The following is a 20950-nucleotide window of genomic DNA, read 5'->3' as shown; positions in this document are numbered from 1 at the left end:
TAATCCCAGCTTCTAAAGCTTTCTCATGCCCTCTTCTAGCTCTCTTAAGTCCAGTCTTCAGTTCTTTCCTGGCTACCTCTACAGCCCTGTCTGATCCTTGCCTCCTCAACCTTAAATAAGTTTCTTTCTTCCTCTTGACTAGATGTTCCACAACCCTTGTCAGCCAAGTTTCCTTCACCCAACTATCCTTCCTTCCCTCAGTGCGACAAACCTATCCAGCACTATCAGTAAGTGCTCCCTAAACAACCTCCACAGTTCTGTCATGCATTTTCCAGAGAACATCTGTTCCCAATTTAGGCACCCCAGTTTCTGCATAATAGCATTATAATTCCCCCTCCCCCAATTAAATACTTTCTCATACCATCTAATCCTATCCCTCTCCATGACTATAGTAAAGGTTAGGGAGTTGTGTTCACTATCACCAAAATGCTCTCCCACCTGGCCTGGTTCGTTGCCAAGCACCAAATCCAATATGGCCTCCCCTCTAGTCAGCCTATCTACATATTGAGTCAGGAATCCTTCCGGGACAAATGACAAAAACTGCTCCATCCAAACTATTTGAACTCAGGAGACTCTAATCAATATCAGGGAAAGTAAAATCACGCATGACAACAACCCTGTTACTTCTGCACCTTTCCAAAATCTTCCTCCTAATCTGCTCTTCCATGTTGCCACTGGGGGAGTCTGTAGAAAACTCCCAATAAAGTGACTGCTCCTTTCCTGTTTCTGACTTCTACCCATTCTCACTCAGTAGACAAACCCTCCTTGGTAACCTCCCTTTCTGCACCTGCAATATTATCCCTGATTAGCAATGCCACTCCCCCTCCTCTTTTACCTCCACCACCCCCCTTCCTTTTTAAACCCTGGAACATCTAATACAGAATAACCTCGATTATCTGAATGTGGTGGGCGGGGAGCATTTTTTTCAGATAACTAATCCAATGTCTCTCCTCTGGGACTCAGTGTTTTCTGAAGTTCTCTTTTTCCTCACTCTGCCTACCTTGTTCCCTCCCTCTGTCTCAGGGTTTGTTTCTGAGCAGAGACACACACACACACACACACACACGTGTGTAAGGGACCTGCAGTATTGCTGAAGCCTCTCCCTGCTGCTGCTTCAATTCAATGGGATTGACAGAGCGAGGGCTTGCCGAGTCCACTCTCCGTTCAGGAGACCAGGCAGCAGCAGCAGCACAGTACCCCCCACAAATGCCGCGTACTTTCAACTCCCCACGTTTCCAGCCAGCGGATGGAGTGAAGCGGCCAGATGTCTCTTATCTTTTCCCCCCCAATGTGGCTCCGGAACAAAATGAAGTAATGGAAATAATACATCAGCTGGACTGGACACCAACAGCAAGACTGCTGCTGCCCTTTTTGGGTGGGGGGAGGAAGAGGTGGGGTAAGAAGAGGAGTCTCAATATAGCACACACACACACAAAACTTCTTACTGCAACGTTTTGACAAGTTCCCACTCTGCCATGGACAGGAAATGTTTTGGAGATTATCTGGGAAAGGGGAGTTTGTATGGTAGGGTAGACCCCATAATAAAGAAAAATAACAGTTAAGTTTCAGCGTTCTTATGAGTTCAGGACTACTATTTTCAAAAACTCAGATGTGAAGTCTTTGTAATGGACTGGTGTGTTCATAATTTGAGAATATTCAGCGCTCTGAATTTGCCCAGATCATCATTCTGTCTGTCTTCGTTGGGAGAGGGAGAGGAAGGAGGGAGGGAGATGTGCCTGAGCTCCAGTCGATGTCCAGGACTGTTCTAGGCAGCATTTCAGGAATCCAAATTCACTTTTAATAATTGAAAACAAAAGATACAATCGTCGCACTAGTGTCAGTAACACCTCTTTGATGTAATGTTTTACGGGATCTCAGATCTTGTTCGGTTAACCAATGTTGTTCTGTACATTCTTTCCCCTGTGATTTCCAAGTCTCCATAATGGCCACATTATCCTAATTCCAAGTACTGATCCATGCTCCAAGTTCATCACCCTTATTCCTGATACTTCTTGCATTAAATAACACACTTCACACTTCAACCCATCACACTAACTACAACTTTGTCCTAACACCTGTCTATCCCTCCTCACAGCCACTCTGCAAGCTAATTCTAGCTGTTCACTAGCTGGTCCATATTCAGAACCATAGCTCCGGTTCCCACACCCCCTGCCAAACTAGTTTAAACCCTCCCAAGAGTTATATCAAACCTCCTGCCCAGGATATTGGTGTCCCTCCAGTTCAGGTGCAACCCGTCCTTCTTGAACAGGTCCCACCTTCCCATGAGGTATTCCAATGATTGATGTATCTGAAGCCCTCCTTCCTCATTGCTGCTTATGTGCCTTTTGTGAATCTTATTTTTTCTTCTTCCTTGGTGACATGAAGACAGATCTAAGTTTAACAGACAAGAGCACTTTTGATTTTTTGCAGCAGTCATTATTGCCTTCATCAGTCATCCCATAAACTATAAGAACAGAGTGTGCAGTTTTGGTCATACTTCAGGAAGGATGTGATTGCACTGGAGGGGTTGCAGAGTAGAGTCACAGGGATTTTGGCTGGGGTGGAACACTTCAGCTGAGGGGTAAATAGAAAACAGTTGGTACTCTTAGTCAAAGGCTCAATATCAAGGGGGCATAATTTAATATGAAAGACAGGATGTTTGGGGGGGGGATTTGAGGAAAGTGGGGACTCTGGAATGCACTGCCTGGGAGGAGAGTTGAGGCAGGAAACTTCACAACCTTTAGAAAGTACTTACATGAGCACAAGTGTCATAACATTCAAGGCAATATGGACTAGCGTGGAAAGTATATTTTTGGCAGCACAGACTTGATGGGCCGAGGACACTCTTCTACCCTGAATGATTCTAAGCTGGTAACTGGCAAGGAAGATGAGCAAGACTGCATCACTGATTAGATTGGGTAATCAGTAATGATCATAAAATAATTTAAAAACAAGGTGAGAATTTAATTTTTTTTAGTCAGTAGGGACTGGGAGCTGATGTAGCTCAGTGAAAATAAGGATGATGGGTGATTGGCAATTGGTCCACTACAGGATATAAGTGGCAGAGTTTTACATAAGTGGCAGAGTTTTACAGAGTTTTACAGAGCTTTACAGACATTGGAGGATAGGAAGATAGCCGTGAGATCACTGAATAGTCACGTGTCGAGGTTAGAAAGACGTGAGAAGATGGCTGAGGTAGGGATGCAAGTACGTGATGTTACAGAAGTAGGAGATAGATGAAGACATGAGATAGCACCATTATTAAGACTCTGCAATTCATCAGAAGTCAACAGTCAGGGGGGTGCAGGGAATGAACTGCAGCTTGTCATAGGGAACGAAGAAATGGACTTTGGTTTTATTGACATTTACTTGTAGACAACTGCGCCCATCCAAGATTGGAGTCTGACGATGTGGAGTCCATGAAGGGATAAAGCTGTGCTGTGTGTCTGCATATACATGGAACATAACCCCAGGTTTACAGATGGTGCTGTTGAAAGGTTGATTGGAGATGAAAAGAGGAGAAGGCAGAGGATAGGTGTTGCTGGAGGTAACTGGGAGGGCCAGTCGTTGCTGGATATGCTCTTGCTGTACTTGAATACGAGTGGAATCTTTAAGAGCAGTCCTACTCGATTTGATAATGGAGGCATGGTGTTTGGAGGGATTGTCAAAAGCTGCAGATGTTGAAATGTAATGATGCACCAAACACAGAAAAGCCCATTATGGTGCTGTGGTAAATGTGGAAACTCTCTGGAAAGATTCAAACGGGTGCTATGGTGAAGGATAGAAACTTGGGAGACAAGGACTTTGGAAAGAAAAGTGAAGTTGAAAATGCTGCAACAGTTTGCAAAGGAAGAGGAATTAAGAACGGTTGTTTGAGGAGTTGGTGATGATAATAGTTTCAGAGAGATTGTGATGGTACACTGTTAGAGCTTCATGGAATTTTATTCTGTCCATCATGCTCATGCTGGTCCTTTTGAAAGTAAAAAATATTCACTTAGATCCAGCCTCCAGGTCATACCCTTACAGCTTTACAATTTGCTCCCCTTGCATTTAATCCAATTTCCTGTTAGGACGTACTGATTCAGCTTTCATCAACCTTTTGGACAGGGCATTGCAGATCAGAATACATCATTGTCCAAAAAATGTTCTCACTTCACCTCTGTTTCTTTTGTGAATTACTGTCAATCTGTCTCTTAATACCTTCCTCCCTTTAAGAAATGGTTCCGCCTGATTTAGTCTATCAAAACACCTTGTAATTTTAGGCATTTAATTAAATCTCTCAACTTTGTCTGCTTGAAGGAAATCTTTCATCACCTTCAGCCTCACCACATTACTCATCCCTGATACCATTCTGGTACATCCCTGCATCCTATCTGTGGCATTGATATCCTTCCTGAAGGATGGTGCCCAGATTAGAAACAAAAATTTCAGCTAGTGACTAAGCAATGAATTCAACACGTTTATTCTGTTTGTTTCCATTAACAAAGCCAAGGAGTCCATAGGTACTGCTAAAAGCAGCTGATAAGGGAATTTAAGATTGTTGCTGCAAAGTACCTACCTGATGACATAGGATGATGGCAGAGCAGTGAGGATAGCCAATGGCAATCCAAAACCAAAATAATAAGGCCAATTCCGCTCGATATTGGACAAGCGCTGATGCATCTCGATTCCTGTAGACAGCACAAAGAACAAGATTAATACTGCAAATCTGGAGCAGCATTGAGTCACCTGATGAATGCTGTACAATTAGTGTATTTATGACATATCACACCAACATACGCACTGTCACATTACATTTAATACCAGGTTACTCAGACCCTTGTGGGATACAGACCATCTTCCCTGTGCAACTTACCATTGCTATACTCCACCTGAGATGGGCCAGACATCCTTGACATAGATACCTGGCTGCTACAAACATACTCAATGGTTGCACCTAATGCAGGATTTGAGAGGTGGAAATAGGAGCATTGCTAAAACCTGCAGCAATATTCCTGATTAGCGCAGTGTCTCCCAGCCGCTCTCTTCCTCTAACTAATTAAAAAAAAAGACTCTGGTGTGTTGATAATATAAGGTTTTTCTATTTTTTATCATGTGATTGGTGTGATTTCTTTTTCCATTTATCTATTATTTCATATTATTGTTGGACTAAATTAAGCTTAAGAGTAAAAATGACAGGAGATCGCAGACCCGCGTTATTCTCCTTTTGCTCAATGTGGGAGCTCAGGGATGCGGCCAATGTTCCTGAGTTCTTCACGTTCAGGAAGTGTGTCCAGCTGCAGCTCTTGTTAGACCGCAAGCTTTAGATAGGGGATCTGGATTAGCACAGACTTGGAGGGCCGAAGGGCCTGTTCCTGTGCTGCAATTTTCTTTGATCTTTATTTTTATTACCTGGCGCTGAGGCCTTCAACTTTCCCCTGAAGAATAGTAGGCCCTGAGTTCAAACAGCAACCTGGAACCTCAAAGGGCTCTTACCTGACTTGATCTTCAGGGACCCTAAAAAACCCTCCAGTCTGCAGAGGTCCCAGTACAAGTGTCACTCTGAGCCTACCACAGACAGACAGACAGACAGAGGAGAGCTGAAGCAAAAGGGTGGGAATGTCCCTTTGAGTGGGCCTTCAGCAGCTTGGGGAAAGTTGGCAACTGGTAGGGGAGGACATGACTACTCCACCGTCATTACCATTGCTCCACCTAGTATTCCTCAGGTTTAACTGGAGAGGAAAATTTGCAATATAAAGTTTAAAAACAAGTTCCCAATAACTTCCACAGTTTCTCAAGTAGCTGTCAGTTTTTAGGTTTACCCCAACAATGAGGAAATGGCTCATTCTAATGAAATTCAAACAGCATAAGTCAGTGAACAAGAAATTAAAAACCCCAGCAGAGTGGTGCTTGCCATGCTCAGTGGTAAGCATTCTTGTCTGAGTCAGAACATTGGGAGTTCCAGTTTTGCCTCAAAAACCAGATCATCAGGCGGACCTTCCAGTGTAGCATCAAGGAAATGCTGGGCTCTTTCAGGTCAGATCATGGCCCTGCCTGTGCTGCCACTCCCCCAACCCCCCCATCCCCTCAAGTGAATGGAAGAGATCTTACAGCATTATTTGAAGAAAGAGACCAACCCTGCTCATTCTTCCCCTCACCTCAAGATTGATTCACACCCACCCCTCACTTCTGACAGTGATCACTCCTCCATCTCATTCCTCCGCTCACCCTGACAGTGACCATCCAACTCATCCACCATCCCTTTTAAAATTGGCTATTTGGAAGCCAGGGATTATAGAAAAGGAGTGAGAAGACCAACTGCGGGATGGGGTAAGCCCATCAAGTGGCGCAGGACTGGACTGGGGGTGGGCAAACACATCTTGGGGGGGAATTATTGAATGTTACCATGTGGGATGAGCATTGCTACTGCTTGTTCACACTGTGCAGTAACTTTAAGACTAATGTGAACAACTGGAAGTACATCTACTAAGAACTAGAGAAAGGGCATGGCTACAGCCCACATGAGAGATTCCGGACAATCTTAGGTGGGATACGGATCCTGTAAGTGAAGACAGTTTTAGTATGAAGGACAGGATGTGTTGGCCCAGGGCCAAAAGGCCTGTTCCTGTGCGGGATTGTGCTTTGCTGTAATCTAAGCAGATTGACGCCAAACATAGGAATTCTAAACTTGCCAAGTAAATACTGCCGATATAATAACTTGGGTCTTTCTCAGGAGTAATGTAAGTGAAGCGGGAGCCTCTGTCTTTGGTGGATGTGGATTATGTCCAAAAAAGGCCTCCCATACACATTAATCCTAATAATTTTAAAATGAGGCTGAAATATTGGGAGCAGGTCCAATGTTTATTTTCCTGTGGAGACTGGACAAGAAACGGAAAGCATCTAAATACCTTAAAAAGGTCCTATCCACAACTAAAAAAGACAGAATTCAGCAAATCCCAAAACAAAAGGAAACATAACAATGGAAATTGCTGGGAAAATTCTAGTCTGGCAGCATGTCAAAGAATCAGAGATGTACAGCACAAAAACAGACCCTTCAGTCCAACTCGTCCAGGCCGACCAGATATCCTAAGTAAATCTAGTCCCATTTGCCAGCATTTGGCTCACATCCCTCTAAACTCTTCCTATTCACATACCTAATTCCTTTTAAAATGTTGTAATTATACCAGCCTCCACCACTTCCTCTGGCAGCTCATTCCATATGCACCACCTTCTGCATGAAAAGGTTGCCCTTGAGATCACTTTTAAATCTTTCCCCTCACAACCCTAAACCTCCGCCCTCTAGTTTTGGATTCCCCCACCCCAGTGAAGAGACCTTGTCGATTTACCCTATCCATGCCCCTCATGATTTTATAAACATCTATTAGATCACCCCTCAGCCTCCGACGCTCCAGGGAAAACAGCCCCAGCCTATTCAGCCTCTCCCTGTAGCTCAAACGCTCCAACCAAGTGTGGAACGAAAGTAGAGTTAATGTTTCCAACCTAGTGACCCTACTTCAGAACCCTTCAGTGACCCTTCTTCTAGTTCAAAAGAAGAATTACTGGACCCAATACATAACTCTGCTTTCTCTCTACAAATGCTGCCAGACCTGAATTTTCCCAGCAATTTGTTGTTGTTTCCGATTTCTTTGGTTTTCTTTTTTTAGTTTAGGACAATGAGCTCCCCTGCTGGCTGCTTGTTGAAGCTTCAAGCATATGGACTAGCACAGAGGCTCCCAGTCTACATAGAGGCAGCTGATAGTAACAGTACCTGCCCTAGCTAATAGACAAGAGGTAAAACTTAGGAGGGAAAGGTCCACCAGACTTCTTGAAACTGAAGAAGGGCTTATGCCCGAAACGTCGATTCTCCTGTTCCCTGGATGCTGCCTGACCTGCTGCGCTTTTCCAGCAACACATTTTCAGCTTCTTGAAACTGACGACAACTGAAGGACATCTGAAAATACTGACTTCACTTTATATTATTGTCCTGCCACTGGTGATGAACTTGTTTTGCTATTGAGTTTGTTGTGGGATGAAACTCTGTGTCTGGCTTTTCAACAAAATGTCCATTGTTCAGGAGTCACAAGTGCACAATCCAGTTTAGCCACTAAATTGCTGCAAGAAAGTCCCTTTCCCAACATGGCATTTCAATAAAATGGTTTAAAATGTCCAGAAGTCAGTATTGCCAGATATTTAAACTATGTTTCAAGTTTCCGCAAGGGACACTAAACTCCCTTCTGGCTGAGTTTCACTCAATTTCACTAACTAGTCACATTTGGCAGGCGGCAGTGGTACAGAATTGACTCACCATTGTTGAACCATTTGTATTCAAAGCAATAGAGAGAATACAGCATCGACATGTGAAATAGGCTCCCCAGCTGTCCAATAATTTCAATCGGAAAATGACTCACTATCAGTCCCTACGGAAAACAAATGGAGTGAATAAAACCAGAACTTAAATGATAAAAAATAGCATATCAATGAAAATCATAAAACTTGATCTTGCTGAAGCTTCACAAAGGCACTTTTCAACAGAGGTTAATAGGATAGCAGCAGGAACCCTGATCTCACTTTCCCCAGTTCCAATTCGGGGTAATTATCTGAACCCTTGCAGTAGGCAGTGGTACAATTTGCATCTGAACTAGAAGATTTAAACTCCAACCCAGAGACTCAACTACAAAAATCTATGCTGACACTCCGATTCAAGACTGAGGGAGTGCTGCCTTTCAACAAGATGTTAAAATCAATGAGGTAAAAACAATGATTGTAGATGCTGGAAACCAGATTCTGGAGTAGAGTGGTGCTGGAAAAGCACAGCAATTCAGGCAGCATCCGAGGAGCAGGACTGGCCCATCTTCTCAGATGGAGGTAGAAGATCAGTGCTTTGGCCAATATTTATCCCCCAACAGGTATTAATGCCAAGTAAAACAGATGATCACACTGCTGTGGATTCTTTTACTGGCTGTTGTGGTTCCTATGTTATAGTACTGGCTACACTTCCCAAGTATTTTGTTGGCTTTGATGAAGTTTGTGATGTCCAGATGCAAAAAGCACTACGTAAATGCAATTATGTTCTTTGCACTGAGATCAGCTAATAGCTTAGTCACATTTAAGACCATAAGACATAGGAGTGGAAGTAAGGCCATTCGGCCCATCGAATCCACTCCGCCATTTAATCATGGCTGATGGGCATTTCAACTCCACTTACCCGCATTCTCCCCGTAGCCCTTAATTCCTTGTGACATCAAGAATTTATCAATCTCTGCCTTGAAGACATTTAGCGTCCCGGCCTCCACTGTACTCCGCAGCAATGAATTCCACAGGCCCATCACTCTCTGGCTGAAGAAATGTCTCCACATTTCTGTTCTGAACTGACCCCCTCTAATTCTAAGGCTGTGCCCACGGGTCCTACTCCCCTCGCCTAACGGAAACAATTTCTTAGCGTCCACCCTTTCCAAGCCATGTATTATCTTGTAAGTTTCTATTAGATCTCCCCTTAAGCTTCTAAACTCCAATGAGTACAATCCCAGGATCCTCAGCCGTTCCTTGTATGTTAGACCTACCATTCCAGGGATCATCCGTGTGAATCTCCGCTGGACATGCTCCAGTGCCTGTATGTCCTTCCTGAGGTGTGGGGCCCAAAACTGAACACAGTACTCCAAATGGGGCCTAACCAGAGCTTTATAAAGTCTCAGTAGCACAACAGTGCTTTTATATTCCAACCCTCTTGAGATAAGTGACAACATTGCATTCGCTTTCTTAATCAAGGAGTCAACCTGCATGTTTACCTTTAGAGAATCCTCGACTAGCACTCCCAGATCCCTTTGTACTTTGGCTTTATGAATTTTCTCACTGTTTAGAAAGTAGTCCATGCTTGTATTCTTTTTTCCAAAGTGCAAGACCTCGCATTTGCTCACATTGAACTTCATCAGCCATTTCCTGGACCACTCTCCCAAACTGTCTAGATCCTTCTGCAGCCTCCCCACTTCCTTAGTACTACCTGCCTGTCCACCTAACTTCGAATCATCGGTAAACTTCGCTAGAATGTCCCCAGTCCCTTCATCCAGATCATTCATATATAACGTGAACAGCTGCGGCCCCAACACTGAACCCTGTGGGACACCGCTTGTCACCGGCTGCCATTCCGGAAAAGAACCTCTTACCCCAACTCTCTGCCTTCTGTCAGACAGCTAATCCTCAGTCCATACCAGTAGCTCACCTCGGACACCATGGGCCCTCACCTTACTCAGCAGCCTCCCGTGTGGCACCTTATCAAAGGCCTTTTGGAAGTCTAGATAGACCTCATCCACTGGGTTTCCCTGGTCTAACATACCTGTCACCTCTTCAAAGAATTCTAACAGGTTTATCAGGCACGACCTTCCCTTACTAAATCCATTTTGACTTGTTCTAATCTGACCCTGTTCTTCCAAGAATTTAGAAATCTCTTCCTTAACGATGGATTCTAGAATTTTACTAACAACTGAGGTTAGGCTAATTGGCCTATAATTTTCCATCTTTTGTCTTGATCCTTTCTTGAACAAGGGGGTTACAACAGCGGTCTTCCAATCATCCGGGACTTTCCCTGACTCCAGTGACTTTTGAAAGATCTTAACCAACGCCTCCGCTATTTCCTCAGCCAGCTCCCTCAGAACTCTAGGATGTAGCCCATCGGGGCCAGGAGATTTGTCAATTTTAAGACCTTTTAGCTTTTCTAGCACTCTCTCTTTTGTAATGGCAACCATACTCAACTCAGCCCCCTGACTCCCTTTAATCTTGGGATATTACTCATGTCTTCCACTGTGAAGACTGACACAAAGTACTTATTAAGTTCTCCAGCTATTTCCTTACCTCCCATTACTCGCCTTCCAGCATCAGTTTGAAGTGACCCAATGTCTACTTTTGCCTGTCGTTTGTTTCTTATGCATTAGGGCTTGCATTTCTTAAGATAACTGTATTTTTGAATTAGAGGTTTTAGTGATAACCCAACAAGGAAACTATGTAGCACAGGAAAATTTCTGACCTGATGTCAAAGGCAAAGAAAGGAAGAAACAATTCTGCTAAGTCTCACTCACTGACTGTCCAGTTGTTATTCTTCACAACATTACATTAGCACAGGATTCAAATAATCCATACGGTTCTAGTCAGACACAAAAGAAATCCAGCTGGATCTGCAGCTGCTCTATATCTTCATGGTCTGAGTCCCCATTAACCAGTAGCATGACCTATTTACTCGTCTCAGAGCACTGTGCTTCATACATACCTGAATGAGGAACAAGGCCTGCAGGAGCAGATTGAAAAGCATGTCCGCGATAATCTTACTTATACTGGGGAAAGGTTGTGCTTTCCTTCCAGACACTTTAAACGCTAGGTCAGCAATGTCCTGTAACAAGCAATGATTTTTAACAATTATTCACTCTTAAAAGCTCTGTGAAAAGTTGTGGGGTTTTCTCTGGATGGGGTGTGAGGGGCTAAGAGGATAACCAGTATAAGTATTTATACTTTCCACTTCCACCTTACTCAGTTATTTCCTTCTGAGCCTCCTTGGAGTATGTAATTGATCTGCTCCCAGGCTGCTGAACAACGCACAACTTTGAAGCCTCAAAGTCTGTCCTTTCCGTTTACAGACATAGCCTGACCCTAACCCTCCCTGTGCATTTGTAGCACTCTTCGATTCATACAAGACATTGGCAAATAATTTTTTTAAAATGACAATGCCACTGCAATTTGAGGCTAGGCGTGTGGGTGTCACCTGCAGAGTTTCTCCTGTAGCCAATATTTAATTCTCCACAATAGTATTAAAATAGCTGAGATTAGGAATTCTGAAAAACTATGGAGTTAGTGGAAGTCTCTGCTGAAGGATGTGACAGGCAGTGGGAAGAGAGCTGACACCAGCACACAAGAATGGACTCAACAACACGGGGAAGCATATGCATTCTCTCACATAGTAACACTGAGGCATTCTGGATTAATTCCCAAATTCTTATAGGTTCAGCTGCTTTGCATTCTCAAGCTCGAAAACTGTTTCAGATGTAAAACAATAATTTTAAGATAATACTACATTCTGAGGCAATACAAGAGAAGACACTGGACTACATAAGGAGATATTAGGGTGAAAGCTTGGTTAAAGTGTCCTAGGAGGTGTTAAAGGAGACATCTCACTGAAACATATAGATTCTTAAGGTGCTTGATAGGATAAATGCTGGGAGGTGTTTCCCCTCACAGGAGAGTTAAGGATCAGAGGGCAGTTTCCGAATGAAGGAGCACCAGTTGAAGACTGAGATGAGGAGGAATGTTTTCTATCAGTGGGTTAAGAGGCTTTGAATCACCTTGCCACAGAGAGCCATAGGGCAGAGTCTTCGTGTACTTTTAAGGCTGAAATAGATTTTTGATCAGTCGGGGAATCAAGGGTTGTGGGGAAAACACCGAAATGCAGATGTGAAGAACGGCAGATCAGCTATGATCCTACTGAATGGTGAAGCGGGCTCGAGTCACCTACTCTGGAGATCACAGAAGTACGGAGAGACAAAGCCAAGGAGAGATTTGAAAATAAAGATGAGAAATTTAAAAATCAAACCATGGTTTCAACAGAAGCCAATGTACTTTCATGATCACAGTGGTGACAGGGAAATGGGATTTGGTGCTAATTAAGACACAGGTAGTTCAGTTTAGGATGACCACAAGTTAACAGAGGGAAGAGCGTGGAGGACCAGCCAGGAGTGCATTGGAATAATCAAATCTAGAGATAGTGCAGACCTGAATGAGGGTTTCAGCAAGTTCACACAGAGGCAAAGTTAGGTAATGTAAAGGAGATCAAGATAGTTGCTTTTAGTGACAATATAAATGTGTGCATGGTAGCTCATCTGAGGGTCAAATGACATCAAATTGTGAACAGACAAGTTGTGGGGGTGTGGAAGGGGGTTGGGCTCAGTCGAAATGTATGGTAAAACTTACTTTCTATTGCCTTTTGCTTAATCTCCAGAATTCCCATCTTCAGTGAGCTGCACAGATTATGATGCCTGGAGGTGCATATCTTGAGTGCTACAGACCACTATCAGACAGAGCAAAAGCCAGCAAGACAGAGAAGGATAGATCCAAGTTGGTGAAGCCTCTTCTGGAGTGCTGTGTGCAGTTCTGGTTGCCCTGTTATAGGAGGATTATTAAACTGGAAAGGGTTCAAACAAGATTTACCTGGATGTTGCCAGGAATGGAGGGTTTGGTTTATAAAAATAGACTGGAGGGGCTGGAACTTACTTCATTGGCGTGTAGGAGGTTGAGGGGTATAAAATGAGGGAAACAGAAGGGTTAATTACAAGGGTCTTTTCCCTGTGGTGGGAAAGTTCAAAACTAGTGGGCAAAAGTTTTAAGGTGAGAGGTGAAAGATTTAAAAAAGACATGGGGGTTACTTTTATTTGACACAGAGTCGTTTGTGTGTGAAATTAACTCCAAGAAAAACATGGTGGATGCAGGTACAGCTACAAAATTTCAAAGAAATTTGGATAAATTCATGAATAGGAAAGGGTTGGAGGGATATGGGCCAAACACAGGCGAGTGGAATTAATTTAGTTTGGAATCATGGTGAGCGTGAACTAAACGGGCTATTTCTGTGCTGTATAACTCTAACTACAGCAATACCTACACCTTCATCTGCAACAGCTGTAAAAGAATCTGTCACTCACGGATAGGCCTGACTAGCCACTAGTGGGTCTGCACCATTGAACACAACTATCCAAAATCTTCACAAATGAACAAATACAAAGAAAAAAACAATTTGCCAGAATATTAAAATTGAAGAAGGTTCAGAGAAACCTCCAGCTACCCAGATTAGTTTGTATGTTCTTAAGGAGATGTAAACATTACACTTGATTTTCTCTCTTTATCTGGTGTTCATTTGTCCTCTTATCATTCAAGCGCTTTGACTTGTCTTTCTTTTACCAGCTTCTTGCTGCCATTGCCCATGTGAAAGTTGACTGTATCTTTTTGTCAGTACCAAGTTTTACCTCTCAAAAGCCAAATTTCAAGGATAATCTTGATGTAGCAGAATACCTAACACTTTGTTCTTGGGTGTTTGGACGGGACTCCCATTAACAACATCTATGGGGCAAGAATGGACACTTTCATTCAGAAACTCACTACACCTTTTGGTTGAGTATTTTGTGCTAAGTGGGTCACCTCCTGATTCCCTGAAGCTTGCCCATCACACACAAGGCACAAGTGAGGGATGTGATTAGATGCTGTGTCCACATTCCTGAAGAATGCAGCTGCATTACTCAAGTTCAAATCTGTCCAGAACAAAGCAATTGGCTTAATTCCAGCACTGTAAATAACCAGTTTCATCACTGTAGCATGTACCAACTAAAATGTAAACTTCAGCAAAGCGTTCTTATACAGCACATCTCAAACCCATACCTTTACCATGACAACAAGTTCACCTTCAAATTATTCATCATCCTGACCAAGATCCTATCAAATTTTGTTTTTGTGTGTATCCTATTTATTTAAATATGTGGGACCTTTAAAATATTTTGCACAGGACGACCTATGTACAACCAGTGTGGAATCTTCCTGGATTGCTGATTTGCTGTGCACTCACACATCTCAAAAGGAAACAATGATCTTGTAAACATTCATTCTTATATTCCTGTGATTATTTGAGATTTAATAATTTAAGTGCGTGGATCCTTTCTGTTTGGTGTGACGTGTGCTAACATGTGCTCACCCTGACCAGGGAGTCTCTGGGTGTCGCATGTCAAAGAAAGAACATTAATGCTGACTTGAAATGTAGCGTTATTCACAAAGTAGACTTAAATTAAACTTGGGCGAGTGGAATGTGTACTCACAAGGAGGATGTACAGGCAGAAACAGACAAATAGAAGCTCAGTATAACTATCCTAGTTGCTTGGCTGGAGACTCGGGAATGGCTGTATGCACACATCAGACCTTTGGGTGGCTAAAATACATAGAGGTTTTTGGCACCAAAGAATAAATTAGTTAGCGTTTTGTGCAGCCTGCAGTGTTTTTATTTGGAGTGTTTGAGAAATTGAAAGCTAATATCAGTCATTTTAACTTTCCAGTTAAGAAATGGAGGTATGGAGATGCTGGGCTTTTTTTAAAATTCAGGGCTGTAGTTTCCTTTAACACACTTCACTCCTGTCTGTTTACATTTCTACCCATATTCTTCACATCAATTCCTTGCATGGGTTAATAAGTGTGGCTCTATTATTACATAGGCTTTATTGAGTGCCAACGCCACCCTCGTGCTCGTTTCAAGCAAGAACTATTATATTCTTATTCTTTGATTTCCCTTTCCTCCTCAAAATCCCTCTGGAAAACCCACCATTAATTAATGTCACCCCAACTAATCTTCTCTGGCACTAGTTTTCCCCAAGCCTCCATGAACCAGATTAGGTTACCTACATTAAAAGCATGATATAAATAGCTGATACTGAAGACTTGTTAAATATGAGGACAGGGTTATAATTAAACAATCTGTTTTACTTACCTGAAACCAGATGGCATTCACTATTTTACTGAGGACAAACAGAGGCAATATCCACAAAGCACTGAAAGTGGAGTTCAAGATAAATTCCAGCCAGGACCAGACATCGCCATGTAATGAGGGGTCACCTGCGCAGATAAAAACACTACTTCACAAACACAGTCAAAGATCAACATCTTAGGATTAAAACCAAACAAATTTTCTATTAAAGGCCAATGCTACACAATGCAATAGCTTTTATAGTTTGTTGTTCTTGACTTACAAAAGGCAAGAAATTAATCTCATGCAAGGGAAGTACTGAAATAATATAGAACACAGAAAGGAGTCAAAGAGGAGATTACACAACATTAAAATAAGGAGGGAGAAGCACACAATTCCAGGTAGAATCAGGAGCACAAAGGCAAGGTATACAGGTAAACAGAAGACCCGAGTAATAAATAATGGAAACGATCTTTTGAGGAACAACAGTCTGGGTCATTTGGGACAATGTTTTTTCCAGAAGTTTGGAGTGTAGAATCCCTTGAAGAACTCTGTATCAGCACTGTTGAGTCAGAGGAAGGTGGGCACTCTTCTTTTATACAGCACGAGTCACCATGTGGTAAGCTAAAGGTCCATTGTGAATGTTAGTGAATGGAAAGGATGCTAAGATGGATGTGGTAGTAAATTTGCCTGTGGGGTATCTGGGTCAGAGGTTTAACAGAAGATTAAAGAGAGTTGGTGGGGCTTCAGGGAATGAGGTTGGCAGATGATCATGGGAGGGAAGTCAGGTGCAGTGGCTAACAAGTCAGGGGTGTAACAGCTTAAGGAGTTACTTAAGGCTCGGGTATAGCTAGCGTTCTGGTGGTGTACCTTGGTAGTTGGTAGACAGGGGATGGTCATGGCAGTGTCACAGAGGTGCTTCTGGGGTATTAGGAAGGTAGTTGGGGATATCAAGTGGGGTAATCAGGAGGAAGTTTGGACTTAGTTGGCTGTCATGGGGAGCTGTTAGAACATAGAAAAGTACAGCACAGAACAGGCCCTTCAGCCCACGATGTTGTGCTGAAGATTAATCCTAATGTAAAATAAAATAACATAACCTACGCACCCCTCAATTCATGTGCATGTCCAGTAGTTGCTTAAATGTCCCGAATGACTCTGCTTCCACCACCACCACTAGCAATGCATTCCATGCATTCACAACTTTCTGTGTAAAGAACCTATCTCTGGCACCTCCTCTATACCTTCCTCCTAATTTCTTAAAACTACCAGTCAATCCTACCCTGGGGAAAAGTCTCTGGCTTTTGACCCTAGCCATGCCTCTCATTACCTTGTAAACCTTGATCAGGTCACCTCTCTTCCTCCTTCTCTCCAGAGAGAAAAGTCTGAGCTTAGTCAACCTCTCTTCATAAGGCAAGCCCTCCAGTCCAGGCAACATCCTGATAAACCTGCTTTGCACCCTCTCCAAAGCCTCCATATATTTCCTATAGTAGGGCGACCAGAATATTCCAAGTGTGTTGCACCAGGGACTTGTAGAGCTGTAGCAAAACCTTGCAGCTCTTAAACTCTATCCCCCTATTAATGAAAACCAAAACACCATATGCTTTCTTCACAACCCTATCCACTTGGGTGGCAACTTTGAGGGATCTATGTACTTGAACACCAAGATCCCTCTGTTCCTCCACACTGCCAAGAATCTTGTCTTTAATCCTATATTCAGCATTCCAGTTCGACCTTCCAAAATGCATCACTTCGCATTTATCCAGGTTGAACTCCATCTGCCATTTCTTAGCCCAGCTCTGCATCCTGTCTATGTCATGCTTCAGCCTGACATAGCCCTCGATACTATCAACGGCACCTCCAACCTTTGTGTCATCTGCAAATTTACTAACCTAACCCTCAACTTCCTTATCCAAGTCATTTATAAAAACTACAAAGAACAGAGGCCCAAGAACAGAGCCCTGCGGGACACCACACAACACTGACCTCCAGACAAAATACTTTCCATCCAAGGAAGTGATATTAACAGGTCACCTTGCGGTCGAAGGAGGTAGCATGGTGTTGTGAAAAAAAGTGATAGAAAAGTATAACAGTAGGACTTGGACATAAGAATGCTTGTCTGTGGTTCATGTTAACCTTCTGTTGTGTAATTGGTGGCTTTTGTAGGGAAAATGGAGTCCCCATTTGTTAGCCAGGTTTCTGCTAAAATGTCAATAGACCGGCTAAAAGCAGACACTCAAAGCTTTTTATCTAGGGTAGATATTTTGGGTGTAACCCTTCTTTAGGACTGGGGGTGGGTTAGGAGGTAGAGAAGTCAATGTTTTGGATGTAACCCTTCTACCGTACTGGGGGTGACTTTTCACTACTGCCTCACAGCCCCAGGGACCTGGGTTCAATTCCACCCTCTGGCAACTGTCTGTGTGAAGTTTGCACATTCTCCCTGTGTCTACATTGGTTTCCTCCGGGTCTCTAGTTTCCTCCCACAGCCCAAAGATGTGCAGGTTAGGGTGGATTGGCCATGCTAAATTACCCACAGTGTTCGGGGATATGTCGGTTAGGTGCATTCATCAGGCGTAAGTGTGGAGTGATAGGGTAGGGGGAATGAGCCTGGGTGGGTTACTCTTCAGAAGGTTGGTGTGGACATGTTGGGTCAAATGGCCTGTTTCCACACTGTAGGGATTCTATGAATAAACCACTCTCTGCCTTCTATCAGCCAACCAATTCTGAATCCAGATAGCCAAATCTCCCTGTATCCCATACCTCCTGACTTTATGAACGAGCCTACCATGGGGAAACTTATCAAATGCCTTGCTGAAGTTCATATACACCACATCCTCTGGTCGACCTGTCTCGTTCACCTCCTCAAAAGAACTCAATAAGATTAGTTAGGCATGACCTGCCCCTCACAAAGCCATGCTGACTGCCTTTAATCACACTACGCTTTTCCAAATAGTCATAAATCCTATCTCAGAATTTTCTTTCCAAAAACTGGCTGACCACAGACGTAAGACTGACTTATGGAGTAGTCAGGGCTCAAGGGTGTATCCAGGAAACTTGGAGGTTGTTGTGGTGATTGGGGGCTGGATTCCCTAATCAGTTTTTGTCCAATGTGTACAGGAGGGTTTCCTGACACATTATGTAGTTCGGCCAACAAGAGGCGAGGCCACATTGGATTTGGTACTGGGTAATGAACCAGGCCAGGTGTTAGATTTGGAGGGAGGTGAGTGCTTTGGTGATAGTGATCACAATTTGGTTATTTAAGCAATGGAAAGGTATAGGTATATACTGCAGAGCAAGAGTTATAGCTGGGGGAAAAGGCAATTATTATGCAATTAGGCATGATTTGGGATGCATAGAATGGGGAAGGAAATTGCAGGGGATGAGCACAATTGAAATGTGGAGCTTATTCAAGGAACAGCTACTGCGTGTCCTTGATAAGTATGTACCTGTCAGGCAGGAAGAATGTGGTCAAGTGAGGGAGCTGTGGTTTACAAAAGAAGTTGAATCTCTTGTCAAGAGGAAGGAGGCAGCTTATGTAAAGATGAGATGTGAAAGCTCAGTTAGGGTGCTTGAGAGTTACAAGTTAGCCAGGAAGCACCTAAAGGAGAGAGCTAAGAGGAGTTAGGAGCGGACATGAGAAGTCGTTGGCAGATAGGATCATGGAAGATCCTAAAGCTTTCTATAGGTATGTCAGGAATGAAAGAATGACTAGAATATGATTAGGGCCAGTCAAAGACAGTAATGGGAAGTTGTGCGTGGAGACTGAGGAGATAGGAGAGGTACTAAATGAATATTTTTTATCAGTACACACACTGGAAAAAGACAATGTTGTTGAGGAGAATACTGAGATACAGGCTACTAGACTAGACGGGATTGAGGTTCACAAAGGAGGTGTTAGCAATTGTGGAAAGTGTGAAAATAGATAGATCCACCAGGCCAGATGGGATTTATCCTAGGATTCTCTGGGGAGCTAGGGAGGAGATTGCAGAAACTTTGTCATTGATCTTTATATCATCATTGTCTACAGGAATAGTGGCAGAAAACTGGGGGATAGAAAATGTTGTTCCCTTGTTCAAGGAGGGGAGTAGGGACGTCCCTAGTAATTATAGACCAGTGAGCCTTACTTCGGTTGTGGGTAAAGTGTTGGAAAGGATTCCAAGATATAGCATTTATAATAATCTCGAAGGGAGATTAGGGATAGTCAACATGGTTTTGTGAAGGGTAGGTCGTGCCTCACAAACCTTATTGAGTTCTTTGGTGGTGGTGACCAAATAGGTGGATGAGAGTAAAGCGTTGATGTAGTGTATATGGGTTTCAGTAAAACATTTGATAAAGTTCCCCATGGTAGGCTATTGCACAAAATATAGAGACACAGGATTGAGGATGCTACAGTGGTTTGGATCAGAAATTGGCTAGCTGAAAGACAGAGGGTGGTGGTTGATGGGAAATGTTCAACCTGGAGTTCAGATACTGGTGGTGTACCACAAGGATCTGTTTTGGGGCCACTGCTGTTTGTCATTTTCATAAATGACGTGGATGAGGGCAGAGAAGGATAGGTTAGTAAATTTGCAGATGTCTCGAAGATCGATGGAGTTATGGACAGCGTTGAAGGACGTTGCAGGTTACAGATGGAGATAGATAAGCTGCAGAGCTGGGCTGAGAGGTGGCAAATGGAGTTTAATGCAGAAAAAAAGTGTGCAATGATTCACTTTGAAAGAAGTAACAAGAATGCAGAGTACTGGGCTAAAGGTAAAATTCTTGACAGTATGAATGAGAAGAGAGATATCATGTACATAGATCCCTGAAAGTTGCCACCAGGTTGATAGGGTTGTCAGGAAGGCATATGTGTGTTAGCTTTTATTGGTAGAGGCATTGGGTTTCGGAGCCACAAGGTCATGCTGCAGCTGTACAAAACTCTAGTGCAGCCGCACTTGGAGTACTGCTTACTGTTCTGATCGCCGCATCGTAGGAAGGATGTGGAAGCATTGAAAAAGGTTCAGAGGATGAGGAGGTGAGTTACTTGCCACAGTACTTCTAGCCTCTGACCTGCACTTGTAGCCATGGTGTTTTGTGGCAAGTTGAGTTGGTCAATGGTATAAACACACTTGGGATTAGTGGGGGATTCAGTGGTGGTGACACCATTGAATGCTAAGAGGCAATAATTAGATTGTCTTATTGGAGATGGTCATTGCCTAGCATTGGATTCCAGTTTTGCTAGGGCTCCTTGATACTACATTTGGTCAAATGCAGCCTTGATGTCAAGGTCTGTCACTCTCACTTCACCATTTTGGAGAGAGTGGCTGCACTTGTAACTCTTGCTTCAGCAACAGTAGTGGCAATGAAGAGTTCACTGGCAGAAAACTTTCCCAGGTGTCTTGCCCAGACTCCTCATTCTGCCTGAAATACAAATAGCATAGTCCAGTCAAGCAAACTGAACTCTTTATCTATTAACATGACAGTGTTTTCTAACTTTGGAATTCTACACAGGACTTGAAAGAAACA

At 43.2% G+C, this 20950-nt stretch overlaps 1 protein-coding gene across 2 annotated transcripts in view; it reads right to left on the bottom strand.

Annotated features, from left to right (window-relative positions):
* The window catches only part of ei24 (EI24 autophagy associated transmembrane protein), a 55321-nt gene that overhangs the window by 17240 nt on the left and 17131 nt on the right, over positions 1-20950 (bottom strand). For both annotated transcript variants that reach the window (XM_043676873.2, XM_087976483.1), the window contains exons 6-9: positions 15476-15600; positions 11237-11356; positions 8285-8396; positions 4559-4670 (exon numbers count right to left, since the gene is read on the bottom strand). In XM_043676873.2, coding sequence (XP_043532808.2) covers positions 4559-4670; positions 8285-8396; positions 11237-11356; positions 15476-15600 — 469 coding nt within the window. The remainder of the gene's footprint in view (positions 1-4558; positions 4671-8284; positions 8397-11236; positions 11357-15475; positions 15601-20950) is intronic.

The sequence above is a fragment of the Chiloscyllium plagiosum genome, unplaced genomic scaffold (assembly GCF_037043375.1).
Source record: "Chiloscyllium plagiosum isolate Xiang-an unplaced genomic scaffold, Cpla_swu_hap1 HiC_scaffold_29, whole genome shotgun sequence".
Taxonomy (NCBI): Eukaryota; Metazoa; Chordata; class Chondrichthyes; order Orectolobiformes; family Hemiscylliidae; genus Chiloscyllium; species Chiloscyllium plagiosum.
This window is presented reverse-complemented; position numbering and strand designations above follow the sequence as displayed.